Source organism: Pongo pygmaeus, chromosome 19, assembly GCF_028885625.2.
Source record: "Pongo pygmaeus isolate AG05252 chromosome 19, NHGRI_mPonPyg2-v2.0_pri, whole genome shotgun sequence".
NCBI classification, from domain to species: Eukaryota; Metazoa; Chordata; class Mammalia; order Primates; family Hominidae; genus Pongo; species Pongo pygmaeus.
Window position 1 is genome coordinate 79,835,856 of NC_072392.2, and position 12,498 is coordinate 79,848,353.

Here is a 12,498-nt window from a genome sequence, read left to right on the forward strand (position 1 = left end):
AAATTTACATATTGAAAAAAATTCAAACAAGCCAGAAAGATGAAAGAATAGTACAGAATCCAATCAAAGATCAGGCACTGCATGTCATGTCTTCATTTCCTTTAATCTAAAACATGCCTCTACTTTCTTTGATCTTTCATGACATTGGCATTTTTTAAGAGTCAAAGATAGTTGTCTTGTAAATTGTCCCACAATCTGGATTTGTCTGTTTCCTCATGATGAAATTCAAGTTAAGCATTTTTGGGAAAAATACTGCATAGGTGATGTATCCTTCCTGCCTCGTAACCGCAGGTGGCCTGTAATACTAAGTTTGATCACTTGACTAAGGTGATTTTCCAGATCTCTCCATTGTAATTATTTTGCTGGGTGCAGTGGCTCCCACTTGTAATCCCAGCACTTTGGAAGGCTGAGGTGGGAGGACTGCTTGAGCCCAGGAGTTCTACACCAGCCTGAGCAACATGGGGAAACCCTGTCACTACTGAAAATACAAAAGTACCAAAAAAAAAAAAAAAAAAAATTAGCTGGGCATGGTGGTGCAAGCCTATACTCCCAGCTACTCAGGGGGCTGACTTTGGAGGATCCCTTGAGCCCAGGGGGGTTGAGGCTGCAATGAGGTATAATTTTGCCACTGTATTTCAGCCTGGGTGACAAAATAAAAGTAAAAATAAAAAATAATTTTCCCCTTGGTAATTAATAAATAATCTGTGGGTTGTTACTTTGAGTTTAGTGAAGATCCTGTTCTCAAATGTCTTTTCAACCAAATGTGCATCAGTGATAATCCTTGTCTGAATGAATTTGTATTACACTGATGGTTGCAAAGTGACAGTTTTTAAAATTCTGTCGTTCCTTCTGCATTTACTAGCTGGCATTATTTCATTGAAGAAGAACTCCCCCTCTTTCTTTTTCAATATCACTCTTCATGGATTCTTCTTTATATTAAATATGTTGTAACTTATTGTTGTTATTCTTTTCAATGCTCAAATTGTCCAGATTTGGCCAATGCAATCTTTGTTATTTTTTAACCCCACAATCCAGGTTAAACTAAGCTATTTTTAATGCCCAGAGTAATTTATAATATTTCCCACTCCCAACAGGAATTGAGAAAGGGACTCCAGAAGTTGGGGGCTTATTCAGACTTCTTTAAAGTCTACCTTCTTCCTCTGTACTTTCAGCCCAAAGTGAGACTTTTGAGTTGGGAAGAGATACTTCTGAATTAAACTACTAATCACTGTCACCCAATTCTAATCCCAACCACCTTTATTCTAGGCATACCATACTCACTGCCATGCTTACCCTTCGGTTGGGCACCTTTGCCCTCCTTCCTATTGGCCTTCTGGTTCCTAGCCAACTGTCCAGTCCATAGGCTTCAATGACACCTTTTCCCCACTCCTGTGGTAGCGTTGGCTGCCTCCTTTACCTACTCAAGTAACCGTTTTACCACTAATTTATTGCTCTCTGTTTTCATCTATAGGATCTTACCTAGCCATATGGCCTGCTGCCTCTGCCAATTTAAAAACAGCATTGAGGCTGTCTGCAAGACAGTCAAGCTGCATTGCAACAGTGCATGTCTGACAAACACCATACATTGTCGTGAGTCCAAATTGCGCGGTGATAAATTGTTACATTATTTTAAGTATTTGTTTTTAAACTTTTTATTTTTAATGATGATAAAATTTTAAGCTAATGATACAATTGCTTTATTTTTATTTACTCATTCAGAGTTAAACTCCCTCAATTTATGAACTAATCCCTTGCTGAGAGTCAGGTTCTCAGTTATTATTACAAAATTTAATAATAGAACTGTTCCATATGCACAAAGGACCAAGACAAAGGAATGGGAAGGCTAGGGAATAACATTAACATCCACACACTGTGTACTGTGCTCTCTGCTTGATGCTTTGCCCACAGTGATAATTTCTTCATATAGTGCAATGTAGTTTGTAAGCTGGTTTTAAATCCATGAGGTCTCAAGTACTCTCTGCCTTATAGGACAGATGTAGATACGGTTTTGGTTTTTCTGTTTTTACAGTTTTATAAGAGTACAAGTGATGCTGTTTTATTTGAAGCCTGAGAGCTTCTGGTTCCATAACCAGAAATTGCTACCTGGCTCTTCTAATGGAATGGAGGGCTTTTCCATTCTTAGACCATCCAATTCTGAACATGCTCTGAATCTTAAACCTTTCTGTTCACAGAACAAATGCTTAAGGGCTTTCAAGAGTGTTTCTGTAGATTAGGTTTATTAGCACCAACTTCATGACTTCTAAAATGTGACTGCTTTCATGTCCAGATAGCTTGAATACAGGTATCTACCAGTGATATGGGGTGGAAAATTAATAATGCTTGGTTACATAAAGTCACTGTTGCTTATTTTTCAAAACTTTTTTTTTTACCAATTATATTATTCCCTTCTCCCCAAGAAGTGGACAGAAAAGCTTTGTTAACCTCCTTTTGCAGATGAGGAAAAACAAGATCAGAGGTGCTAAGTGCTGTAGCCTAGTGCCAGGTCTTCTGGCCCCCAATTCTGGGTTCTCCCCAAGCCCATGTTTCTTCCCCTTTCTCACAATCTTTACTTCTTCCTCTGACCCTCACCACCACCCAAAATACTTTTAATTCTGGAAAAGAAACCCAGCTGCACACTGGCACACTTGACCTTCACACAGTCAGAAGCTTTGGATGATTCCCTATCCAAAATATTAGAGATGAAATGAAAGCAAAGTAGGCATCTGACAAAAGTTGCTTTTTCCCTTCTGCATTTTAGGACCTCAAGTAATGTTTATCCAGAAACTGCTATCATACCAGAGATTCATTGTGTATTTAACAACATAGGGATACAATCTGGCAAATTTAAAAAACTCTTAACCTACACCCCAAATCCCGCCCAAATTTAAGAACTAGGGTGGACACAGTGCTTTTTTCCATGTCGCATCTTCTGTGATGGGGCTACGATATGTGGGAGCAGAGAATGGGGTGGGCGGGTGGAGTGCATGCTAGATGAGGATCTATCAGCAATGGGAGGGGGCCTCCACTTTAGCATCTCCACCCTGCTCCTCTCAGAGGACCGCCTTTCATTGCATTCAGTTGTGATGGTAGCAAGAACACAGGCGCACCGAGGACGAGGAGAGCGGGAGCCTTGTGCTCTCTCTGCATCTGAGGCAGGACAGCACAGGGTACGGAGCAGTCTGCGGAGAGGCCAGTTCATCAGCTCATCAGGGAAGCACTTGTCTTCCACCTTGGGCTTTGACTGAGCACTGGGCAATTGGCCCCTGGGGATCAACGAAATAATCCTAAGCAGAGTTACTCTATGTCACACTATGGAATGTTCCAAGTAGGTGGCCATGTTTTCAAAAGATGTATTTTCTCCTTTTGTTGTTGCCATTTCATAGGTTTAGGATTGGGTGTGTGTTTCTCCTCTCTGAATGGCACTCGAATGTTTGCTGACTCCTACTCTGTATGACTGGGGTGTACAGCTATGGACTGATGCATCCCGTCCCATCATCTTTCATGATCAAAGCAGTCTCTTCTTTTTTGACAGCTGAAGAAGCATCTGTAGGGAATCCAGAAGGAGCGTTCATGAAGGTATTACAAGCCCGGAAGAATCACACAAGCACTGAGCTGACTATTGAGCCGGAGGTGCCCTCAGACAGCAGCGGCATCAACTTGTCAGGCTTTGGGAGTGAGCAGCTAGACACCAATGACGAGAGTGATGTTATCAGTGCACTAAGTTACATCTTGCCTTATTTCTCAGCGGTAAACCCAGATGTGAAATCAATGTTATTACCGTTCGTTAAACTGCCAACCACAGGAAACAGCCAGGCAAAGATTGAAAGTGTTGGAGGCAAAAACTGGCAGAGAGTGAACAGAGTCCTCATGGGCCCAAGGAGCATCCAGAAAAGGCCCTTCAAAGAGGTAGGAAGGCAGAGCATCAGGAGGGAACAGGGTGCCCAGGCATCTGTGGAGAACGCTGCTGAAGAAAAAAGGCTCGGGAGTCCAGCCCCAAGGGAGCTGGAACAGCCTCACATACAGCAGGGGCCTGAGAAGTTAGCGGGAAATGCTGTCTACACCAAGCCTTTGTTCACCCAAGAGCGTAAGGCAGCAGGCTCTGTGCTGAAACCCTTCTCCAAGGGCGCGCCTTCTACCTCCAGCTTTGCAAAAGCCCTACCTCAGGTGAGAGACAGATGGAAAGACCTAACCCACGCTATTTCCATTTTAGAAAGTGCGAAGTCTAGAGTTACGAATATGAAAGCTTCTAAACCAATCGTACATTCCGGAAAAAAATACCGCTTTCACAAAACTCGCTCCCGTGTGACCCACAGAACACCCAAGGTCAAAAAGAGTCCAAAGTTCAGAAAGAAAAGTTATCTTAATAGGTTGATGCTCGCAAACAGGCCTCCATTCTCTGCAGCGAAGAGCCTCATAAATTCCCCTTCACAAGGGGCTTTTTCATCCTTAGGAGACCTGAGGCCTCAAGAAAACACTTTTCTGGAAGTATCTGCTCCTTCAGAACGTTTTATAGAAAACACTAATATAAAAGACACAACTGCAAGAAATGCCTTTGAAGAAAACATTTTTATGGAAAACACTAACATGCCAGAAGGCACCATCTCTGAAAACACAAACTACAATCATCCTCCTGAGGCAGATTCTGCTGGGACTGCATTCAACTTAGGGCCAACTGTTAAACAAACTGAGACAAAATGGGAATACAACAACGTGGGCACTGACCTGTCTCCTGAGCCCAAAAGCTTCAATTACCCATTGCTCTTGTCCCCAGGTGATCAGTTTGAAATTCAGCTAACCCAGCAGCTACAGTCCCTTATCCCTAACAACAATGTGAGAAGGCTCATGTCTCATGTTATCCGGATCTTGAAGATGGACTGCTCTGGGGCCCATGTGCAAGTGAGCTGTGCCAAGCTCATCTCCAGGACAGGCCTCCTGATGAAGCTTCTCAGTGAGCAGCAGGAAGTAATGGCATCCAAAGTAGAATGGGATATGGACCAATGGAAGACCGACAACTACATTAATGAGAGCACGGAAGCCCAGAATGAACAGAAAGAGCAGAAGTCGCATGAGGTGAGGACCACACAGAAACATGAGACCCAGATTTCCCATCATTTAGCATATCCCAGGAAAGTGCCCACACAGGAGAACCTGGGACTCCCAGGCCATAGCTTTTCTTGGCCATGTAACTTTGGCTATGACAGTGATCTCCCACTTTGCTCATGTAGAGAGTGAAATAGATTAGGGCACAAGATGAACTGTAGGCCGGGGGTGGTAGCTCACGCCTGTAATCTCAGCACTTTGGGAGGCCAAGGTGGGTGGATTACTTGAAGTCAGGAGTTTGAGACCAGCTTGGCCAAAATAGTGAAACCCTGTCTCCACAAAAAATAAAAAAAATTAGCTGGGGTGATGACGCGTGCCTGTAGTCCCAGCTACTCGGGAGGCTGAGGTGGGAGGATCACCTGATCCCAGGAAGGTCGAGCCTAGTGAACCGTGATTGCACCACTGTACCCCAGCGTGGGTGACAGAGTGAGACCCTGTTTCAAAAAAATAAAAATGAACCTGTAAGCTACTCACCTGGAATACTGGGGTTTTGAATAGTTAGCTCTCATTCTGGTTTTTTTTTTAGCTCACAAAAGAAGTTCCAGGATATGGCTATACCGACAAACTCATCTTGGGATTAATTATGACTGAAATACTAACGACTTTGATTACACTTTTCTGCCTCATTGTGGTAAGGACAATAATTAATTCAGGTTTTCAGAATGCAGTCCTGTCTTTGTGTGGATTCAGAGCTTACAAACTGAAAACCAAAGCCACTTTCCCACCTGCTGCTACTTGACATACTTCTTCAGTCGTTTAAGGCTGAGGTGTATGCTTTGTTCTTTTACTGCAGTGTATATTTCAGGATTTTTAAAGGATCCTCGCTTCCAGATCTCTGTGAATTGAAACCAAGTTAATCCCACTAGACTATTTTAAGAAGTCGATATAATAGCAAAATTTCTCCCGTCCAAAACTATGTCAACAATTGGATGTACTCACCAAGTCACCCTTACTCTGCCACTAATTTATTTCCTTGTTGCTGAAATGATGAGAGAGGTGTAATCTCCACCCTCACGGAGTTGTCATCACCCTGGAGAGGAAGGAGAGAGCCAAAAGAGAGAAGTATTGTCTTGTAGACTTATTAGATTTACACAGTATCGTCCTCCAGTGTGTAAGGCGTTGTCTAAATAGGTCCAGTTAAAGCACTACAGAGTAGGCATCTTTTAAAAAAATTGTTGGCCACATTTTGAAGTTCACAGGAGAGGGGGAACGTCTCATACTACAGCCCTCCCGAGCCTAGACCCTCTGTGAGATGTGTCACCATTTCTTGGACACCATGTGAGACATTCCCCCTCAGATTAGAGATGCTCAACCTGCATCAACTTATCTACAGCCTACATCTGTAGGCTACTCTGGGGCAAGTCCTGTTTACAGTGCCCATTCCTGGAGCTTGCCTCTGTTTGTCTTTTGTTCGATTACATGATGTATTACTTTTCCCAACAGGCCAGTGCTAGCATATTGGAAGAGTGATTTAATAAGCTGGCAACCTTGATGCTATGCTACCAGTCCAATCTTATTTGCCTCATTTACCATTTCCATGATTGTGGCAGCCCTCCATTCCAGCCAGAGCAGCCCCTCACCATATCCCAGTCACACCACCCGCATTTCTGCTTTTGTCTGTGTGTTTGTCCATCTAAAATGCCTTTCTTTCACTCTGCCTGTGGGAGTCCTATGAATCTCTCAAAAGCCAACTCAAGTTCATCTTTCTTCTTGACACCTTCCCTGAATATTCCAGCCCTGCTGAGCCTAGTCCCTTTGTGAGATTTGTCACCATTTCTTGGACACCATATGAGAGACTTCAGAGGCTGAAGTGGGAGGATTGCTTGAGCCTGGAAGGTCGAGGATGCAGTGAGCTGTGGTTGTACCACTGCACTCTAGCCTGGCAACAGAGCGAGGCCCTGTCTTAAAAACAGCCACCACCAAAAACTATCTTGGGACTTGAATAGGATTACGTTAAATGTGTAGATTAATTTGAGAACTGACATCTGTACGACATTCTAGGAACGTGCTATCTCATGTCGTGTATTCATTTCTTGTTAATGTCTTTCAGAAGAGCTTTATTGTTTCCATATATAGATCTTACACATCTTTTGTTAGATAAAAGATCTTCGTATTTTTGTTCCTAAATACTTCATACATTTGTATTGCCATTGTAAATGGGATCTTTCTTCCATTTTCTCATTAGTTATTGGTGGTACATGGGAAAAGTATTTGAGGTTTGTGTGCTGATTTCTTGATTTTGTAGATAGCCACTGTATTGAATTCTCATTACTTCCAGTAAAATCTTAGTTGATTCTCTTAGGCTTCTTTGGCTAACATTTATCATTTAATATGCAAATAATGATAGTTTTGTCTCTTCCTTTCCAATACTTCTACTCTTTCCTTCCTTTCCCCTTTCCTTTTTCCTTTCCTTTCCTTTTTTTTTTTCCTTCTCAGGGCCTTGTTGTCACCCAGGCTGGAGAGCAATGGTGTGATCTAGCTCACTGTAACCTCAAACTCCTGGGCTTAAGGGATCCTCCTGCCTCAGCTTCCTGAGTGGCTGGGACTACAGGCAGGCAGCTAATTTAAAAAATGTGTTTGTAGAGACAAGGCCTTGCTATGTTGTCCAGGCTGGTTTTCCTGCCACTTCAGAGGAAGGACTCAGGTTTCCTTTTTCTCCTACTTTTAAGAGTTTTTATTAGGAATTATCTGTTGAATGTTATCTAAAACAGCCAATAAAATGTATTAAGTGCCAGCTGCACTTAATACAAGACCCTAAGTTAGATACAGTCAGCCCTCTTCATCAGCAGGTCCACATCTTCAGATTCAACTAGATCAGGCTGAATATTTGAAGAAGAAAAAAAAAAACAATAAAAATACAAATAGAAAGTACAATATAACAACTGTCATCACTGTACAATATGTATACATTTTATTAGTGATGACTTCAATTACATGGGGCCAGGCATGGTGGCTCACACTTGTAATCCCAACACATTGGGAGGCCAACCTGGGCAGCATAGTGAGACCTTGTCTTTATTAAAAATTTTTAAAAAAATAGCCAGGTGTGGTGGTATGCACCTGTAGTCCCAGCTACTCAAGAGGCTGAGGTGGGCGGATCACTGGAGCCCAGGAGGTTGAGGCTATAGTGAGCTGTGATCGTGACACCGCACTCCAGCCTGAGTAACAGAGGATGACACTGCACTCCAGCCTGAGCAACAGAGGGCAATCCTGTCACTAAGTAAATAAAGTATAGGGGGGATGTGTGTTGGTTATAAGCAAATACTACACCATTGTATGTAAGGGATTGAGCATCCACAGATTCTGGTATGGTGTGGGGGCGGTATCCTAGAACCAATCCCCTGCAAGATAGCAAGGATGACTGAACTATGGAAGAATCAAAGCAGTGTCACACAGCATAAAATTCCTGTCTTCAAAAAAGTTACCTCATCAGGTAGATGAGACTTATAATGAATAAAAGGAATCAATACAGATTTGGAGATGGTGGTTGTTGTCATAGATAATCTTAATTGCGTTTTCTTCTAAAACAGATTTGTTGTCATCGAAGGTCATTACAAGAAGATGAAGAAGGATTCTCAAGGTAAATATTAGTCTGGTGATTTTTTCTTTTCTTTTCTTTTGAGACGGAGTTTCCCTCTTGTTGCCAGGCTGGAGTGCAATGACGCGATCTCGGCTCATGGCAACCTCCACTTCCCAGGTTCAAGCGATTCTCCTGCCTCAGCCTCCCGAGTAGCTGTGATTACAGGCATGCACCACCACTAGTCTCGCGACGTTTTAATTAGAATTTTAGAATTAGAGGAGGGATTAGAACTCTGCCCTCATTTTTCAGTGAGGAAACTGCCCAAGACAGGACAAATACTTACTTACCCTAATGCTTAGCCTGGCTTCAGTGAAATTAGCTCCCCAGCCAAAGCTGAGCTGGATGGAACTAACAAGGACACACCTGCTGTCCCCAGCCCTTTCGGGAGATGGGGAGGGATAGGAAGGAGAAAGGTTTTGGTGCCTGTTGCTGCTGATGATGGGCATCAGGCCAGGCCAGGGGCCTTCTTGGAGGCTCTGGGAAAGGGGAAGGAAAGGCCACCGGGTGTGAGAGAGAGGGCACTTGTCTCCTTCAAGGCTGATGGAAGGTAGGATATGTAAGTCCTTCCTCTTAAGTGGCAGGAAACAGTACTTTCTCTTTTTTCTTTATTTCTTTTTTTTTTTTTCCCCTGGATCCTAGAACTGAGGAAACACTATTTTCTCATCTTACTGGTTTTTGGGCCCTCACTCTATTCCTTTTATGCAAACCTCACAGAATTTTAACCAGAAAGGCCAGGCAGGATGGCTCACACCTGTAATCACAGCACTTTGGGATCACTTGAGGTTAGGAGCTCGTGACCAGCCTGACCAACATGGTGAAACCCCATCTCCACTAAAAATACTAAATTAGCTGGGTGTGGTGGCACAGGCCTGTAATCCCAGCTACTTGGGAGGCTGAGGCAGGAGAATTGTTTGAACCCAGGAGGCACAGGTTGCAGGGAGCCAAGATAGCACCATTGCACTCCAGCCTGGGGAACAAGAGCAAAACTGTCTCAAATAAAAAAAAATTTAAAAAAAGAATTTTAACTACGGAGAACTTAGGCAGTAGTTTGTCCTTTTATGACAGGAAAACTGAGAAAGAGAAAGGGAGAGTGTCTTGCCCCATGGTCACACAATGCACTCTGCCTTTTCCTATTTTATTCAAATTCAAAAAGAACATGTTGTGCTTTAAGCTGATTTCACAGCTCACTCACTCATCAGCGACAGCCAGCTGTATGAAGACTGTGAGATAAAGAACTTGGCTAGTTGCACTCAGGCATTTGCTTGAGGTGATCCAAATTATAGAATAAAGTATCTAGAAAAGGAAGAACCACTTCATCTCCCACCCCCCATCAAATGATGCCTGTGAGACTAAGTCCCAAGGGGACTGATATAAAATGCTTCTGCCCAGCATGGTTGTGCAGTTTGTTCACTGCACAAGGGCACTTGGCCAAGGGGGTGAGTGGGACTGAACATCCTGCCCCTGCTCCATGCTGAGCCACATACAAAGCCTCCCAGTATATTGTGGGACCCTTCTGGACAGACATGGAGAGCTTCTGAAAGTCCCACATGCATGGAATTATTTTCAAGACCCCAGGTATGTGGTCTGTGGTGGTTCTTCTCACTGTGATTATGGACTGAGATACTCATTTAGTCCTAATAAGACCAGAGAAGTACATTGTGAGATACGTGGGAAATGGCTTCACCACTCACTGTCTTGTGCATGTGTCTCCCCAGGGGCATTTTCAGATTTCTGCCACGGAGGAGACGCTCTTCGCGAAGGGAGAGTCAGGTACATTGGAGGATTCATTGCTGTGGCCAGGGAAAGCAGAGGACATGCAAAATTAATATTTCCCTTTCTATCTTCTAGGATGGATTTTTCTCATTCAGACAGCCGCTCTGGCTTAAAGATATGTACAAACCTTTCAGTGCCGCAAGAGTAAATAATCACGCATGGAAGCTGCACAAGAAGTCATCTAATGAGGACGAGATCCTCAACAGGGACCCTGGGTAAATGACGGGGCCCTCACAGTTCCCATCTAAAATGAGAAGGGGGTGAGAAGCTTAATTGCTCCTTTCAAGAATCAAAACCTTGGCATTGTTATTCTTATCCCAGGGACAGCGAAGCCCCAACAGAGACGGGGGAGGAGAGTGAAGCCCTGCCACAGGAGAACACAGAGTGACCCCAGCCCACCTCAGGCCTCCTGCAAAAATATGTAGCATAAACAACAAAGGCCATCAGAAAGAAAAGCAGGACTGAAGCCAGCGGCCCACGCATCCAGAGGCAGCGGGCAGAGGAAGCACAGGGCCATCATTCCCTCCTTTGTTTCCCAGTCTAATTAGTCACCCAGACCTGAAAACATATCCTCAGGGGGTGGAGATTTTACAATTAAATACCATTGTTTTTGGTGCCCTCTCCCTTGGTTCATCAAGCGCCAGTCATATAATACCACATACTTGAACTCCTGCTCATAGGGGACCTCCCATCTCCTGGCCCCTATCATAGAATCACTGGGCCTACCTGTACTGTGGGGCCAAGCCCTGTCTTTTTCCCAAGCCCTCGAGCACGTGCATGAATGTTCATCCAGACTTGGTAGGGGGCTTTTTACCCTTACAAGATGGCAAAAGATTCACATTGCTTTTTTAAAATTTTTTTTTTCTTTTTAAAAATCCCAACCCTTGCATAGCAGGGAGGTGCTGGAGGGGTAGGGTCAAGAAGAGCATATGAGAACAGTAATTTCCCAAGACTGCCCTCTGCGGGACTGTATTTCAGAAAACATACTGGTGGGGCTACCTCTCCATTCACATGTACTGGTCTAGCCTCTCCCCATCCCCGGCTGATGCACATCCATAACTGCACTGTTCCATAACAGCAGTAGAATGTTGCAGAAGGCGCAAGGATTCCTCCACTCCATCTTCAAAGAAAAAGTCACTAATAAATCACATTTGGTAGGTTAGTGAACATTAAACACATTAGTGAGCAAAAGAAAATCGGAATGAACAAGAATTGGTAATCTACCTAACTGAACACAAATGAACTCTGGCAGTTCGGTAATAGGAGGTAAAGAACCACGCTAATTGCAGAACAGCAGCCCCCCTACCTTCCCAGGAGCAGTGTGACTGGGAAGCAGCCCCGTGTGTGTGCTGGTGCGGGTTCTAAGCAAAGTGAGCTGCCCATCAGTTCTGATGAGTTTGCTGATGCTGGACATAAGACATCTGTTCTCTTGCTGCCTGTCCCAGTTATCTCCCAAAGTTCTTTACGGAGAATGAAAAGCATCTTTCTCTGCGTGGTGACTTCAGTGGGCCAACAAATATTTGAGTTTAAAGCCTAAGACTAAATAGTCATAGGCAGAGCAGCGCTACCATTTACAATTTGCTTACCTGATGCTAAACCCTGGGTTAGGCATTTTACAGTCATATCATTTAGCCTAGCAATTCATGGAAGCATAGTTGTTAAAATCATCTGACAATTTTGGAGGCCGACGTGGGCGGATCACGAGGTCAGGAGATCGAGACCATCCTGGCTAACACGGTGAAACCCTGTCTCTACTAAAAAATTAGCCAGGTGTGGTGGCAGGAGCCTGTAGTCCCAGCTACTCGGGTAGCTGAGGCAGGAGAATGGCGTAAACCCGGGAGGTGGAGCTTGCAGTGAGCCGAGATCGCGCCACTGCACTCCAGCCTGGGCAAGAGAGTGGGACTCCGTCTCAAAAAAAAAAAAAAAAAAAAAATCGTCATCTGACAGATAAGGATACAGGGCTCGAAGAACATAGGTGACCTGCCCCAAGTGTCCAAAGCCACACATCCAAAACAACAAATTAGGGTTTTAAGCCAGCACTGTTA

At 43.9% G+C, this 12,498-nt stretch overlaps 1 protein-coding gene across 1 annotated transcript in view; it reads left to right on the top strand.

Annotated features, from left to right (window-relative positions):
• The window catches only part of LOC129017913 (leucine-rich repeat-containing protein 37A2-like), a 42,701-nt gene extending 31,632 nt beyond the window's left edge, over positions 1-11,069 (top strand). Inside the window, 7 exon segments of the mRNA XM_054458872.2 lie at positions 1,472-1,590; positions 3,533-5,070; positions 5,627-5,731; positions 8,631-8,680; positions 10,396-10,450; positions 10,529-10,668; positions 10,775-11,069. Coding sequence (XP_054314847.2) covers positions 1,472-1,590; positions 3,533-5,070; positions 5,627-5,731; positions 8,631-8,680; positions 10,396-10,450; positions 10,529-10,668; positions 10,775-10,841 — 2,074 coding nt within the window. The 3' untranslated portion in view covers positions 10,842-11,069.
• Positions 11,070-12,498: the final 1,429 nt, after the last annotated feature.